Here is a 16,546-nt window from a genome sequence, read left to right on the forward strand (position 1 = left end):
TTCCACGAGGGCTCCAGGGAGAAGTAGATTCTGTTTCTATTTATCTCTGTTCATTTCCAAGCCTATAGCCTCAAGTTCAGAAAGCCACTTGATCTGAGCGTACCTTGGTTCTGCCAACTGTTAATTGGACTAGTATAAATCCAGTCTACTTTCCTACAGAATTCTCTTTTGCAAGGCACTTGGTGAAGCCTTGAGAGGTCATCATCATCATATAAAGTCTCCTGCAGTTTGAGGGCCCTCCCTCTCCATTCACCCCTGACTCCTGACCACTTGTGCTCCTTAGGAATTCCCAGATGTCAGCCAAGCCTGAACTGAGCATGCCTCTGGGGATCCTACTGGGCTGGAGGCCATTCATAGTGTGTGGTTGCCCTGTGATCTAGGCTTTGCTCTCAACAAGCGGTGGAACTCTGGGCTGGTCCTCCCAGCTCTCCAGAATTTGATTTCCCAACTGTGAGATGAGGGAGGTGCCTTTGAAGCTGAGTCTATAATATCTAGTCACAAAGGAAAGATTTAAGGATGTCTGTGGATAAAGCTGCCAAAAATGCAGCAATAGTGTGAATTAACTTATTTTAAAGCAATGAAAGAGTGATGGGAGAGGAGAAGGAGGATATTGAGAGATTTCTCCCACTTTTTCTTAGCATTGATTAGACTCTGAATAGGACAGGATTCATGTCCAGAATTCACACGTAAAAGACAAAGTAGAGAACATGTACCTCATCCTAAGAAGACACAAACATGTGTAAAGGAAGGCAAATCTTCTTATTCAAACCCCACCAGTGCTTCAGGATTCAGCTTAAGTCCTACTTCCTACAAAAAACCCTCCTCTGATTAAACTATACTGACCACTCTTTTCTCTAACCACCCGCAACCCTACTGGGGTTTCCGTTTGTTTGTTTGTTTGTTTGTTTGTTTGTTTGTGATGGAGTTTCACTCTTGTCACCCAGGCTGGAGTACAATGGCGTGATCTCCGCTCACTGCAACCTCTGCCTCCTGGGTTCAAGCGATTCTCCTGCCTCAGCCTCCCGAGTGGCTGGGATTACAGGCACCTGCCACCATGCCTGGCTAATTTTTAGCAGAGATGAGGTTTCACCATTTTGGTCAGGCTGGTCTCGAGCTCCTAACCTCAGGTGACCCGCCTGCCTTGACCTCCCAAAGTGCTGGGATTACAAGCGTGAGCCACCATGCCCAAACTGCCTTTGTTTTTAACCCCTGGGTATTTTTTTCTGCTGTTTCCTGTTTCATTTGTACTGATCCTAACTCTTTAATAAAACTAACAGCTTCTTTTCTTATTGTCTTCTCCATTAGTATCCTCTATAGCCTTCTATAAAACACATCATTTTTTCAAATCTATAGAACTAAATTAAATTGAAAGGCAAAAAAAAAAAAAAAAAGAATTAGACACATGGCCGGAATTTTTGTTGGCGGAGGAATAGGAGCGGGTTCTGCTGATATGGCTGCTGTCATTCTATCCATATCTAAGTGACATACAGAGAAGAGCAGTTTTTCTTCTCAAATCCTTCAATTTTTGAAACCTTACTATGTACCAGGCATTATGCTCATCATGATGTTGTGTGATGAGCAGTAGATTTATCTCCTGTAGCAGAAAGTGCATTTGCAAGTGACATTTTCTTTCAAACACCGCCAAATATGTTAGTCACAAAGGTTAGTTTTTCCCAACCATTTGGGCAGAAAAGTCGAACCTATGGAAAGTCCTCTCTATGACTTGCAAGTGATCAAAACCCAAGACAAGGTACTTGCTTCTTGGTGCTTTCCAAAGAAGAAGGGAAGAACAAAACCAAATCCTGCTCCAGACACGAACAGGCCGTTCCTTCAAGCCCAAGCCATTTCAGATACCAAGTCCTGCCAGAGAGGACCTCAGAGAAAGAGGAGGGGATGGCCTCTGCCTGCTCTTGCTGGAACAGAGAGGAGAACCCAGGTCACCCCCGCGAAACTTGGCTTGATCTTATTCACCCAGAAGAGGAAGCTGCCCTAAGGGAAATGAAAAGATGACGTTCAACACCATTTACTGCAAGAAACAAACAAACAAACAAAAACCCAGCCCAAAGCTCGGCCAATCGGAATGCAACAACACAGATGCAAACATAATTTATTGTAAATGTTTTTAAATCATTCTCCATTCAAATTTTTCATTATTTTCTACAAAATACAAATACACTAAGGTTCACATTTGACATGTAAAAAATAAAGAGGAAGAAGAGAAATCCACTAGTTTCACTAGTTTAAGGAACGATCACTAAAATGAGACAATGATCTATAGTACATGTATCTTCTAGTTAAATAAGAAAGCAAATTCACATTATCCAGAGTCCTGGGTCATAAAGAACGCAAGTCAAATCTAGTCTGAGGCAGACACTAGCTCATGCCCACACACAGCTGCCTTTCACACTGACTTTAACCCAGGGCTGATTTAACTGACAGACAAGATCTCTCACGATACAGCACAAAACTTTCTCCTGGTAAATTTCTTTTCCCAACAAAACAAACACTCAGTTCCCTCACAACGGGAAATTATGTATCTGTAGACAATCAATACAGTCACTAATATTCCTTCTACCCCCCCAAATAGCTGGCCAAAGCTTCCAACATTTTATTTTCAAAGAAGAGTGGTTCTTCCTGTACCATAACCATCTGTAACAGGATACACAATCATTGCCTGAAGACACTGAGTCCTACAGGAACGTTTGCAGCACTGGGCAACAAAAAGCCAATGCGTAACATCCAGAGCAGATGTTAAACAGCCTTAATGATTCTCTAATGGAAGTTTCTAAAAATATAAATGGAGTGACTATCCAAAGTGATAGTAGTATGCTCAAAAGTCACAGGGACCCATATTTCCAAAAAGCGTGTTCAGGAATCACAGAAACAACGAGGAGTTGCAAAATAACGAAGAAGCACACAGCTCCCATCTGTAGCTAGCTATATATACAGATCTCAAAGTAACCTTGGTGGTGTGCCTAGGGCTGGTTGGCTGAGATACTCAGGTACAGGTCATGGAAGCAGACACAGAATCACACTGCTGAGGTCTTCTGAAGTGTCTTCCTTTTCTTCACAGCCTGGCTTAGAGGTAGATCAAAACGAACGGTGGCAGGGGAGGAGGGTGATTTCAGTGAATGATTGGCTTAGTCTTCCTAACCTGGCTGCCTGCCTCTCCCTGCTCTACCAGCTCATGCTTATGCGATCCCACCTTGCACTAAAGAAAAAGTAGCCCAGGTGGGTGGGGTGTTTCAAGGATAGCAGTGAGCCATGATCGCACCACCGCACTCCAGCCTAAGCGACAGAACGAGACTCTGTCTCAAAAAACAAAACAAAACAAAAACTAAAACAAAAAACAGAATACCAGTGACCTCCCACAGGGGGATGTACCCGCTGACCCTATCGCCCCTACCCTAGCTGGCTTCCTGCCTTTGTTAAGACTGGACCCAGGTGAAGCAGTGCTTGGGAGCTGTTTTACTGGGCTTGGAGCCAGCCTGCAGAATCAGGAGAGAAAGGAGTCTCCATCCCTCTGGTTGTTGCCGGTGCTTCTGTATTAATCCACAGAATTTTTTCTGCAAAACAGAGTGAATTCCCTTCATCTCCAGGACTTGGTGGAGCACTGCTTTCAGACACAGACCAACCTCCGTCACTTCATTCTAAAAAGAAAACACAGATGAACCAAAGTTACTGATTTTTTTTAAAAACATTATTAAATGCTTAGGTTTTTATTTCATTTCATTGAATTTCAATATAAAATCTTAGATAAAATTGCAAAGTTTATAAATTCCTAACAGAGGAAATTTAGTCTTCAGTCCACACACACACACACACACACACACACAAACCACTCTGAATACATGTCAAAAGGCAAATCACATTTATTGTTTGTTGCTTATTTGTTTGGGTAGGATGCATGAGAAATAATTTTGATGATGTGGTTTTTGGGTGCTGAGGACATTTTAACATCCAGTCCCTTTTCATAATCTAACCATAAACTCTAAAATTTCCATTTTTAAAACATGTACAATATACTGTGAGAAATTCTGATGAGAGAAATGGTGTGAACCCTAGGGGGCAGGTGCAGGTGCAGATGCAAAGCCCTAAACAGACATGACACAGGGGAAGCCCGCCAGGGTCTACAGGAGTCCAGCCTCACCACCAATGACAGGACTGACAAGATTCACTATTCTCCCTAGCTGGGGCTTTTTCCTCTTCTCTCTCACAAAAATCCTGGTTTTGTCCTTTTTCCCTACTCAGTCTACTAGCTGACTCCTTCCCATGTGAGAACATACCAAGTACCTCCTCTGTGTCCAAAGTAACTCATGATGCTGACCTTTTCTTTGACCTTTGTAAAACAGACTTTCCCCTCTTAGCCCAGGGCCCCACTCACCTAGGAGGTGAAGAAGATCAAAGAAAGGGAAGGGTGAGGGATGATGGACTTAAAAAATTCCTTTATCATGATATTTTAGGGACAGTTTTTATTTTTATAAGGCATCCAAACACACATGCAGTCAGGTCAAAATAATCGCCGTATTTCCAAATTAGAGAATAAGAAGCAAACACACAAAAACGCCTCAGGAATCCAAATTACAATCTAATTTCGGATTCTGCTTCTAAAGTGCACATATTCAAACCCCAAATGGACCACAGGCTGGCCTCAGGGAAATACTCGGAATCCCTGAAATTGTCTGTACAATTTTGTGTTGTGGGGAGAGGTGTGTACATTTTTTTTTTCCCTGGGGAGAAGGTACATGGCTGTCTTCAGATTCTCTAAGGGGCAAACAAACCAAACAACGTTAAGAATCTTTGCTCTTTGAAGACTGAGAACATGACCATTGTGGGAAACTAGTTGCCCAGCTAATCATAGGGCGGGGGTGGCAATCCCCCAAGCCCACAGCTCAAGTGCACGGGGAAACTGGCGTAAGAACTCACTCCATCCCTCTTGGTCCCTCCGAGGGCCCTGGGCCTCTCCCTGACACATCTTCCCTTTCTCTAGAGTTTGCCTCTGCGCTCATCCCCCACCTGCCTGCCTGCCTGCCTGCGATGAGTCCCTCTTCTTCTTTCCTTATTTCCCAGCTGCTTCTCTGTGCACCCTTCCCTTTGAGAGGGCAGTGACACATTCTGAAAACATAAAATGGCTCAAATATTGCACATTCATGCTCTGGAAAGTGGGACATGGGGTCACAGAAAACCCACATTTTCTCAGCATGTCCCGTCAGAAGAAACGCATGAGAGAAAGACTGCAACTTCCAGAAGATCAGAGACTTTGTTCCACTCACAGCTGCCTCCCCAGCGCCTGCTGGAGCACCGAGCCCTGGGGAAACAGCTGAGTCTCTTTGGCCAAGCTCAGGGTCTTCTGGGAGCCCTCCTCAGGCCTCATAAGCAGCCTGCCCTTTATCCTGTGCTGTATGAACCTCTCAGCCTCGGAAGCCTCTTAAACCTTTCCTCAGACCTCTGCCCACCTCCCTGGCCTCCATTTGGAAGGAGCCAGTAACAATTTTTGCAAGGGGCCTAAGAAAATCAAGACCAACTACACCACAGCAGCAGCCCACACGGGCATCGCAGGCCTCTTTACACAGGAGGAGGCTGAAGGTTTGTGGTTTTTCGTTTGTGTATTTGTTTGTTTGTTCTTTTGAGATGGAGTTTCACTCTTGTCACCCAGGCTGGAGTGCAATGGCGCAATCTCGGCTCACCGCAACCTCTGCCTCCCGGGTTCAAGCGATTCTCCTGCCTCAGCCTCCCAAATAGCTGGGATTACAAGCACTCACCACCATGCCCGGCTAATTTTTGTATTTTTAGTAGAGATGGGGTTTCACCATGTTGGTCAGGCTTGTCTCAAACTCCTGACCTCATGTGATCCACCTGCCTCAGCCTCCCAAAGTGCTGGGATTACAGGCGTAAGCCACCGCACCTGGCCTTTTTAAAATTCTTTTTAAAATTACTGTAATTGGGGCACAACCTCTTCGCTCCACACACATGTATTGTCTGCCTGACCCACAGACACACTTTATTCAGGATGCTCTGTGAGGGGGATCTCCTTTTATGAGACATTTCCAGTGAGCTAAAATGTGGCCTTCAGAATGGCATTCTTAAGAACTGTTTTACATAACGTTCCGCCTTCTTAGGCCAACATTACTCTTGCCTCTCATCCTCAAGAAACAGTGTCATCAAAATAAACACCTTGTCTTGTACTATGCACTAACATGTGTGCTTTTAACCCCGTAACATGCTTTTGATTCTAGACCGTTAATGCACCTGCTGCCAACCACAACTACTTCTAATTTGCCTTTCATTCATTCAACTAGTATTTACTGAGAACCTACTAAAGTGGAGAAAGTGATTCTGATGGACTGTGGATGAGAACGTAAAATAGTCAAGATTGTTGGCATTATGGGCTAAATAAGAGCAAACAAGCCTCCGAGCCAGGTATCAGAAACTGAGATCAGCAGCAAAGGCCAGAGCTTCACTACAAAGCAACGGAAGGACATTTTGAGGGCCTGAAGCCGTTTGGCCTTCTGACCTTCCTTTCTGCCAGGTTTTGTTCCAAGTGTTAAAAGTTCTCATATTCCGATAAATGGGGTGTTTGTTACATTTATTAAACAACATATCTATTTCCCTGTTCTGTTCTTAATTTTAAAAGTTGATGAGTAAATTTGTCATAATTTTCTAAGGAAAGGAATAAACTTCTCTCTATTAATTTCTTAATGGTCTCAGTGGCCTTCAACAGAAAAAGAAATAGGTTCCCCATATGAAGATACTCTGAGCAATTTAGCTGTATCATTTATTTCAAATTCTTCAGTTCTTACTTCTCTTGTGAAACTAGTGTCTCCAGAAAGGTTGCTAATCATGTTGTAAAGTAGGATACAGGGCTTAGAATGTGGGTGAACTGCATGAGGAAACATGTAGCAATGTTCATCTTTTTGGTTGAATTATCTTTTCCATAACTGTTCCCCAACTACACTGTGTAATTATGGAGGGCACGGACTGTGTAGCCTCCACAGAGAGGGGAACATCACCTCACAGCAACACCATGCGCTGAGGGGACGAGTGAAGAAATGAATAGTCTGACACAGTACCAAGGCACCAAAGTTGCCAAATCGAACGAAACCAATCTGACTCCAGTCTGGTTCACCTGTTTATCATCACAATTCTGACTTCTTTACTTGCTCTACTTACCATAGAGCAAGAGGGATGCCGGATCAAGCCCCAGACTCTCACAACCAGGTATGTTCTCATCATGGAAATCCTGTAGCAAAATGCCCAGCACCAACTCCTCACTCATCATATACTTCATAACATTTTCATCATCTGATGGAACCCCAAATTGCAGGTGGTAGGTTATTGTGGCATTTTCACCACTGAAAGGCAAACCAGAGACATTAAAGCATAGACAGCATCACACTACAACTCAAGAAATGAATTTAAGCAATAACTTTTTTTAAAGTTTTGCATATTCTTCCAGTACAAAATAGCAAAGAATGTTCTGTCCTGGAAGAACATAGTGTCCTGTAAGAATCCTTTTCCATAGATTCATCACAAAAAGTTGAGGTGATCCTAATCTCCTCCTTCCACCTAGTACCCATCCTCTAGGAATCCACTGGGAGAGGCCATCAGAGGGAGAGGTGCAGCCCATCTCCGGTCCAGATGCTGAGAAGATCCCAAGCTTCGCCCATCATCTGTTCCAACCCCAGCCTTCATCCCTCAAGGTAAGCCCGGGAAGCCTCCCCTTTTCTCCACACACATTCCTTCTTCATTTTCTCAGCATTGCCCCCACAAAGGTGTGCCAGGGATCTTTAGTTTAATCAGTTCTTTATTTGACCTATGAAAATGTTTAAGGCACAGCCAAAGCTTCCTACCATTGGCTGGGTCCAGAACTTCTGAATGTTGACAGAGACCACCCTGTGTATCAGCAACAAATCAGGCTTCCCTGGTTTGTCACCAAAGTGAGAAATTTTTCTGTCCCATTTCCAGAGGCCCCTAGGGCAAGATAACCAAGCCCTGTAACTCTCAGTAATGGGACCTAAGGAAAGGGAATTTTCATCTTCCTAGAACATTTTTTCCTATTTCCAAAATAAAAATAATCAAGGGCTACCCTCCATTAATTAGTGTCTAATGCTACTCTTTAAATGCTACTTCAACATTTAGTTTATTCATAGTTATCCTATTACTTTGGTTCAAGATGGGCCAGATTAAGAACCAGCAATAAAATGACGAGCAGGAGGCCACATCGGAGACTATCACCTTGGGGAAGTTTTGCAGATGCACCAGGCCCATTAGGGTGAATCAGGCCCCTGGCCCTGCTAAGGACAGGCAAAGAGCTCCCTCTTCTGGCCACAGGTCACACAGGCCGCTATTCTTGGATCTTACAGAGTGGCTGACGATTGAGTTTATAAACTCTGCTACGGCTGGGAGATGTGCCAGATCCTTCAGATCAGATGAATAATGGAGAGCCAGGACTCTCAAACTCATAGTTTCAAGGATGCCCTACAGGAAAGCCGAAAAATGCACTTTCAAACTGCAATCCAGCTACCCTAGTTTGCAGGTGTCATAACTTGTTCCCTGAGCTCTGCCCTCTAATTATCGCTAATGATGATCAACACCTACACAGCCAGCCACTCTGCATTCCCAGGCGCAGGACTTGGGCTGGCTAATGGAGAGGGCCAGAGTCTGACCTTCAGAAGACCAGGTCAGAAGCTGAATGGGAAAATCAGGCCACCTGGCCTGGCCTGGCCAGCCCATCCTAATCCCCCATGGTAGGTCACAGGGTAAATTTATGTAAGGCTGAATTCTGAGAAAAGAGCAATTTTCAGGGCCTTTCCCCCAGCTGCCCACCACTGGAGTGAGTCTAGCAGCCAATAAGCCAAAGGGCATTTTTCTAGGTTCTAGTCGGGCTAGTCCAGGGCTGAGGTCATGATGCTCCTGTAAACACAAATGCATGTGCCGAGGATTTAGCCGCCTTCCACCCATGTGCAGCAGCACCTTTTGGGAAGCAATGGCTTTTCTTCTTCAGTTCAATACTTTAGAACCCCTGCCTGGACTTCTTGAAACAAAGTGAGGAGATGTCACCATAAGTACCATGTACACTGGGTCTGTTTTGTTTTGTTTGAGTCTCTGTGTCACAGGCTGGAGTGCAGTGGCACAATCTTGACTCACTGTAACCTCTGACTCCCTGGTTCAAGCGATTCTCCTGCCTCAGCCTCCTGAGTAGCTGGGGTTACAGGCACGCACCATCATGCCCAGCTAATTTTTGTATTTTTAGTAGAGACGGGGTTTCACCATGTTAGCCAAGATGGTCTCAATCTCCTGACCTTGTGATCTGCCTGCCTCGGCCTCCCAAAGGTCTGGGATTACAGGCCTGAGCCACCATGCCCCGCCCGTTGGGAGTCTTTAAAGGAGATCAAAGGCAGCCTGCACCATATGTATCTGTAGACTTCAGGTCTGTTTGGCCCCACACCATGGTGCTACCTACCACCTGCTTTATGTGCCTCCCCTCCCAGGTCTGCTAATATTAGGGTTTGGAGAACTTATAGTTTGAAAGGGGACTCTTAATATAATACAACTTTTGATGGTCATATTCCAGAGACATCTCAGGCATAATGGATAATGAAGCTTTGATGTAAATTTTAAGTCATCTCTAATAGTCCCGATGATGTAAAAGGATAATAAACTGACTCCACACACATACACCCTGATGCCTACATCTCAAGAACATTAAAGATGAGGAGGAAATTTAAAAAATAAAAAAATACATATGGGTGTGTATATCCTATGTGTGTGTGGTATCTGTGGTGCCTATAATAGATACATGAACAGAAGTAATTATACTCAACTCTTGACAGCTATTAACTCCATGGAAGGGAATGGCATTAGTTATTGGTGGTGGCGGTGGAGAAGAAAGGAGGCAGAAGGTAGGCTTTTCCTGTGCATACCTCTTTATGTCGTCTTCTTCTTCTTCCTTTTTTTTTTTTTTTTTTGACAGAGTCTGGCTCTGTCACTCAGGCTGGAGTGCTGTGGCGCAATCTCAGCTCACTGCAACCTCCCCTCCTAAATTCAAGAGATTCTCCTGCCTCAGCCTCCCGAGTACCTGGGATTACAGGCACCCACCACCACACCTGGCTAATTTTTGTATTTTTAGTAGAAGGGTTTCACCACGTTGGCCAGGCTAGTCTTGAACTCCTGACCTCAAGTGATCTGGCCGCCTTGACCTCCCAAAGTGCTGGGATTACAGGCATAAGCCACAACACCCGGCCCCTCTTTACATCTTTAATACTAAACAAGGAGAATATACTCCTGTATTACTTGTGCTCCTCAGAAGCAAATGCCTATACACCTATACATAGATTATATCACTCATATCACAGCATTACCTGAGATCTATTTCTACTTCTACCCTTAGCTTATTTGAGCATTCATTGTTAAACAGGAATCGTTTACCTGGGACTGGCTTTTCCTCTCTTCTGTGTGACCCTGGTCGAATCATACCATTAATCTGGTCTTCCTTTTTCTCATTTGTAAAATAAGGGAGTCAAGCCTGTTGGTGTAAAAGACCTTCCCAGCACTGCCATTCTGTGATTTCTGTGATTCTATTATGGGTTCCCTTCATGCTCTGAGGCTCTAGAAAGCCCTGCTAGGTAAATGATGAGGGGTGGGGTGGGGGGATCTCTTTCCAGAGAAAGAGAGTAAAATGTAATGTTCCACACTCTTACCTGAAGTCCATTATTTCAACTGAAGTAAAATAACGACTCAGAGAGGGCGATGTACTGTACACATCAGTGAGCTAAAACAAACAGAAGCAAATTAAACCACACGCATTACTGACAGATTATATTACACAACACCTGACAAAGCAAAACTACTTCTACAGCAGAGGACATTCCATTCTAGACTGGAATCAACTTATCTGGAAGCTCTGGATCAAGAAATAGGAAGGTTTGAGCCTACCATAAACCAAAACTCAAGTTAACGCTACTTCAAAAGAACCACATTTATAAGGACCAAATGACTCAGCTTCTCTCAGAAGTTGCACTGGCACCCTGTGGCCTTGGTGGTGAGAATGTCAGCAGCTGGAGCCCACAGAGACCTCACAGACCATAGGAAGGAGAGAAGACCCCAAAATGGCTGCTGGGTAGCAGCAGCACAGACCACTTAGCACCTGCGACATTGCTTAGCCAGGGCTTCTTTCTCCCTTCTCCAGAGCTTCAGCATAAAGACAAACAGCCATGCTAAGCCACGGATCTAGCACATCCCCTGGACAAAGAGACAAACAGGGGAATTGCAAAAATATGGAGGCTTTATTTTATGCATGAAACATTGCAAGCATCATAAAAAATAATGACACCTGTGTTTCCACTGCCTAGCTTTCATGTCTTCACAGTTTGCTATATTGGGTTCGGCCCTTTAATTTAAGAAACAAAATACAGCTAAAATGACCCTTACATACCATTCAGCTCCTCCTCTCTCTCTTCCTTAGTACTAACCATCATTCTGAAGCTGGCATGCATCCTTTCCTTGCATATTTTAACAAATTGCTACTTATTTATGTAATCATAACAAAATATAATTTGTGTTTTTATTCAAACAAAGGGCACCATATTCTACAAAATCTTCTAAAACTTGCTTTTTTTCACCAAAATTACATTTAAGATTCATTCATAAAATAAATCTCAATAAAAGGCATTTACCTAACTCCTGCATAGATTCATTTAAATGAGTATACCAGCTTATCCATTCCCCTACTGATGATCACATGCACTATTACCAATTTCCCCCATTACAACCTACGCTGAAGCAATCATCCTTAATTTCTCTGTGCATCTCTTCTTGGACACGCAGGAGTTTCCAATGGGCATATGCCAAGAAAAGGAATTGTTGGGTTCAAGGGTAGGTTCATCTCCAACTTCACAAAATTGCTCTCCCTTTCCCATCCCTCCCAGCAATGTATACATATCCATTTGCCACATCCTTACCAGCACTTAGTGTTACCAAACTTAAATTTTTTCCACTCTGAGGAGTATAAAATAGTGCTTCACATTATTTTAATCTGTACTGCCTCGCTTACTAGTGAGGTTGAACATCTTTTCATATGTTTATTAACTCTGGGACTTCTCATCTCTGAATTTCTCACTCATTTCCTTTCTTTCCCTTGGCTTATCTATCTTTTTCTCATCTAGCTTAAGTGGTTAGTTTTATATTCTGGATACTAGTTGGTGATATTATGTTACACACATCTTTTCCCAGGCATTGAGTAGTTATGTTTCAGAGGTCTGAATCCTAAACTAGTAGTACTCAGGAACATGTGCCATCCCCAGCTACAGCCATTATGGCTTAATGACCTATTACTTTATTCAATAATAAGCAGTCAAACATACAAAAACAGCAGTGCCCTAGGGAGAGCTCACCTTGCTTCCCCTCAACTCTGAATGGAATGTCAAGGACGCTGCACTTCCACAATACACTCGCATTTGATTCAACATGTACAACCCATCTCTCAAAGAGAGAACAAAAGATGAGAGTGCCTGCTATTTCTGCTCTTCTAATCTTGTCATTATGTCGTGATCTTTATAAAAACCTGGCATAACAGGCATTAACATGTCTCCCCTTTTTACTGGAAAATAAAACAGCACTCCATTCCATGAGATGAAGAAACCTGTCCCAAGTCACTCTGCTAGTAAATGGAGAAGCCAACATTCAATCCTACGTGTTATGAACACTAAAAACCAGCTTCTTCCCATCTTACCACACTACCCAGTGAAGATGAAATGGATATATATACAATGAAGGAAACTGTCTCCTGAAGAAGAAAATGACTGGGTCGTCGTACAGCTCTTAAGTCCCAAAGCACAGGATGTTGCCGATAGGCTGACAGCCATTTAAAAAACTCAGGAAGTAGGAAAGCAGCTTTCACGGGGATGCTGTGATGGGGAGGAGAATGAGGATGCCGTAGAGGAGGATCTTTTCAAGCACCAATGGCTTAATTGGTCTCTTAATTCGTCTCTCTCTTCCTTTTGGACTGAGCTTCCTATGGCAGGGGTGATATCTATCCTTCCTTCCAGTCTTCTCTACTTCCTCCTTCCCTTCCTTCCTTTATTAATCTCTAGAGCCCAGCACAGTGTTTTGCACATAAGGGCTTTCAGCAAAATTTTTAAGTTAAAATTGTAAGGTAACATATGGAGTGGTAGACTAGATCACTTTTTGTGTTCACTTAAAGATTCTTTTTGATCATGCTCCTCTGCTGTACTTAGGACATATTTCTATTTGGGGAGCTGTTAGTCACACTGTCCACTTTGGGCCCAAAGAAGTGAAATAGGGAGGTTCCTCAACCCTTAGTCTGGTGTCTCCCACACAATGTCTATGGGGCTTGGTGCAAACTGAGCAAGGAGCTCAGCGAGTTGATTAGCTGAGTCTGATGCAGTGGCTAATTAGAGACCAGCTTCCAGAATAAGAGAGGTGCCATCATTAACTCCTAACCCATGCACAGGGTGTGCTGGTTCGCATGTAACTAACACGCTGGCTTAAGCAGAGTAACAGCCCCAATCCTGAGAGGAAAAAACTGTGGCAATGACACATGGCAGGGCCTGTGTTTAGAAAAGCCAAGGGAAAGGGCATAAAGTTCCAATACTATGATATAATAAAAATATATATACGTTTAGTCTCTGCCCCAGGTCCTGGCACAGAATTCCTAAAACCCTTGTTACTTCCTGAGTGACAGGGGTGCCGGGTCCATCTTTTACTCTAACATTTGATCTTTTTACCCCAGCTCCTGACACAGACCTGCTCCTAAATCTCTTGCAGTTTCCTGGGTTATAGGAGTGTCTTTATTTCTGATGAGGCAACTCTTGGTGGGCTGCTGGATGGGAGCTGATCATCAGAAAGACCACGCCACAGCTAGAAGCTTGGAACTTTCAGCCAGTGTGGTGGAGTGGGATGGTGCACGCCTGTAATCCCAGCTACTCGAGAGACTAGCAGGGAGAATCACTTGAAGCCGGGAGCTTGATATCAGCCCTGGCAATATAGTGAAAACTATCTCGAGAAAAAAGAAAAAAAAGAAGAGGAAGAAATCTGAAGCTTTTGGCCCCACCTCCACCCCCATCCTCCAGAGGGGAGAGAAGCTGGAGAGCAAGTTCTCTCCAGCATAATAATGCATAATAATCCATCATGCCTATGTGATGAAATCTCCATAAAAATCCATATAAGACAGAGTTTGGAGAGCTCCCAGGTGGCTGACCACATTTACAGGGAGGGTGGCACACCTGAAAGGACATGGACACCCACGTTCCGTCCCACATGTCCATCCTATGTACCTTTTCATCTGGCTTTTGATATGCTCTATTCTCTACAGTGTACCCATAAATGTAATGCTTCCCTGAGCTCTGTGAGCCATTCTAGCAAATGATGAAACCCAAGGCGGGGGTTTTGGAAACCTCGGATTTGCAGCTGATTGGTCAGAAGCACAAGTGACAACCTAGACTTGTAACTGGCATGTTAAGTGAGGGAAGTTTTGTGGGGCTGAACCCTTAAACTGTGGGGTCTGCCCTAACTCCAGGCGATCATGTCAGAATTGAACTGGATTGTAGGATACACAGCTGGTGGCAGATAATTGGTTGGTGTGGAAAAAAAAAACACACATGTGGCCACAGAAGTGTTCTGCATTGAATGTGGGTATAGAGAAAAAAATAGTTTTTCCTCCACAAATACTCACTTCCATTTATCTTTTATATCCATAAACTTCTGGAAGTTGACCTAATGGAAGAAAGGAGTTATTGACCTGACATTAAGACAGGAATACCTTCAGGTGCTAATTTTTGTTCCTGAGCATATTTGGTTGGGGTATGAAGGGCAGGAATCTGTCGCTTCACTATGCCTTACTTTGATCATGTGTAAATAAGATAATTCTTTTTTTTTTTTTTTTTTTGAGACCGAGTCTCTGTTGCCCAGGCTGGAGTGCAATGGCGCTATCTCAGCTCACTGCAAGCTCCGCCTCCCAGGTTCATGTCATTCTCCTGCCTCAGCCTCCCAAGTAGCTGGGACTACAGGCACCCGCCACCACACCTGGCTAACTTTTTGTAGTTTTAGTAGAACCGGGGTTTCACTGTGTTGGCCAGGATGGTCTCAATCTCCTGACCTTGTAATCTACCTGCCTTAGCCTCCCAAAGTGCTGGGATTACAGGCATGAGCCACCGTGCCTGGCCCAATATAATTCTTTTAAAATGTTTCTCAAGTTATTTTATGTAATCTCATTTGCACCTGAGTTATACAGAGAAAGTGTACTGATTTCTATTTATAAGAGAAGAAACTGGCTCAAAGAAATCTGTGGACCCACCGCAGGCATCAATGTCAGTCCCTGTTCCTTTGCCACTACCTACTGATGAGCCCAAAATACCCAGAGAATTTCCTTGTGTCTGACTCCGTGCAAGAGATATGGTTGTAAGATGAAAAATGGACATTCATTTATGTGGGGAAAAGATAGAGAAATCGGACTATTACTGTGTCTGTATAGAAAGAAGTAGACATAAGAGACTCCATTTTGTTCTGTATTTGAGATGCTGTTAATCTTTAACCCTACCCCCAACCCTGTCCTTGTAAGAGACATGTGCTGTGGTGACTCAAGCTTTAATGGATTTAGGGCTGTGCAGGGTGTGCTTTGTTAAACAAGTGCCTGAAGGCAGTATGCTTGTGAAAAGTCACCACCATTCTCTTAATCTCAATTACCCAGGAACACATAGACTGCCAAAGGTCGCAGGGACCTCTGCCTAGGAAAGCTAGGTATTGTCCAAGGTTTCTCCCCATGTGATAGTCTGAAATACGGCCTCGTGGGAAGGGAAAGACCTGATCGTCCCCCAGCCCGACACCCATGAAGGGTCTGTGCTGAGGAGAATTAGTAAAAGAGGAAAGAAGGCCTCTGGGCAGTTGAGATAGAGAAAGGCATCTGTCTCCTGCCCGTCCCTGGGCAATGGAACATCTCGGTGTAAAACCCGATTGTATGTTCTATTTACTGAGATAGGAGAAAATCGCCTTAGGGCTGAAGGTGGGACTTGCTAGCGGCAATGCTGCTCTTTGTGCACTAAAAAGGTTAATGGAGATGTTTGCATATGCATATCAAGGCACAGCACTTTTCCTTAAACTTATTCATGTCACAGAGATCTTTATTCATATGTCTTTCTGCTGACCTTCTCCCTACTATGATCCTATTGTCCTGCCGCTTCCCCATTTCTAAGATGGTAGATAATGATCAATAAATACTGAGGGAACTCAGAGACCGGTGCCGGCGCGGGTCCTCTGTATGCTGAGCGCAGGTCCCCTGGGCCCACCTTTTCTTTCTCTATACTTTGTTTCTGTGTCTCATTTCTTTTCTCAAGTCTCTTGTTCCACCTAATGAGAAGCGCCCACAGGTGTGGAGGGGGCAGGCCACCCCTTCAATTTACCTTTGAAATAGACAGTCTACTCTGCAACAGGTGACACATGTGGATGCTGACTCGTCTAATTTCTGCTCAGCAAATGCAAAACCTCTCCATTAAAAAAGCAGCCAAGAGGAAAGTAACAAGAAGCTTCTCAC

The 16,546-nt window shown here is 43.9% G+C and overlaps 1 protein-coding gene across 1 annotated transcript in view; it reads right to left on the reverse strand.

The window, feature by feature from the left end:
• Window positions 1–2,090: 2,090 nt before the first annotated feature.
• CUNH3orf52 (chromosome unknown C3orf52 homolog) overlaps window positions 2,091–16,546 on the reverse strand; it is a 32,626-nt gene continuing 18,170 nt past the window's right edge. The window contains exons 4-6 of the mRNA XM_017887791.1: window positions 10,701–10,771; window positions 7,171–7,352; window positions 2,091–3,650 (exon numbers count right to left, since the gene is read on the reverse strand). Coding sequence (XP_017743280.1) covers window positions 3,646–3,650; window positions 7,171–7,352; window positions 10,701–10,771 — 258 coding nt within the window. The 3' untranslated portion in view covers window positions 2,091–3,645. The remainder of the gene's footprint in view (window positions 3,651–7,170; window positions 7,353–10,700; window positions 10,772–16,546) is intronic.

The sequence above is a fragment of the Rhinopithecus bieti genome, unplaced genomic scaffold, assembly GCF_001698545.2.
Source record: "Rhinopithecus bieti isolate Rb0 unplaced genomic scaffold, ASM169854v2 scaffold_17936, whole genome shotgun sequence".
Lineage (NCBI taxonomy): Eukaryota > Metazoa > Chordata > Mammalia > Primates > Cercopithecidae > Rhinopithecus > Rhinopithecus bieti.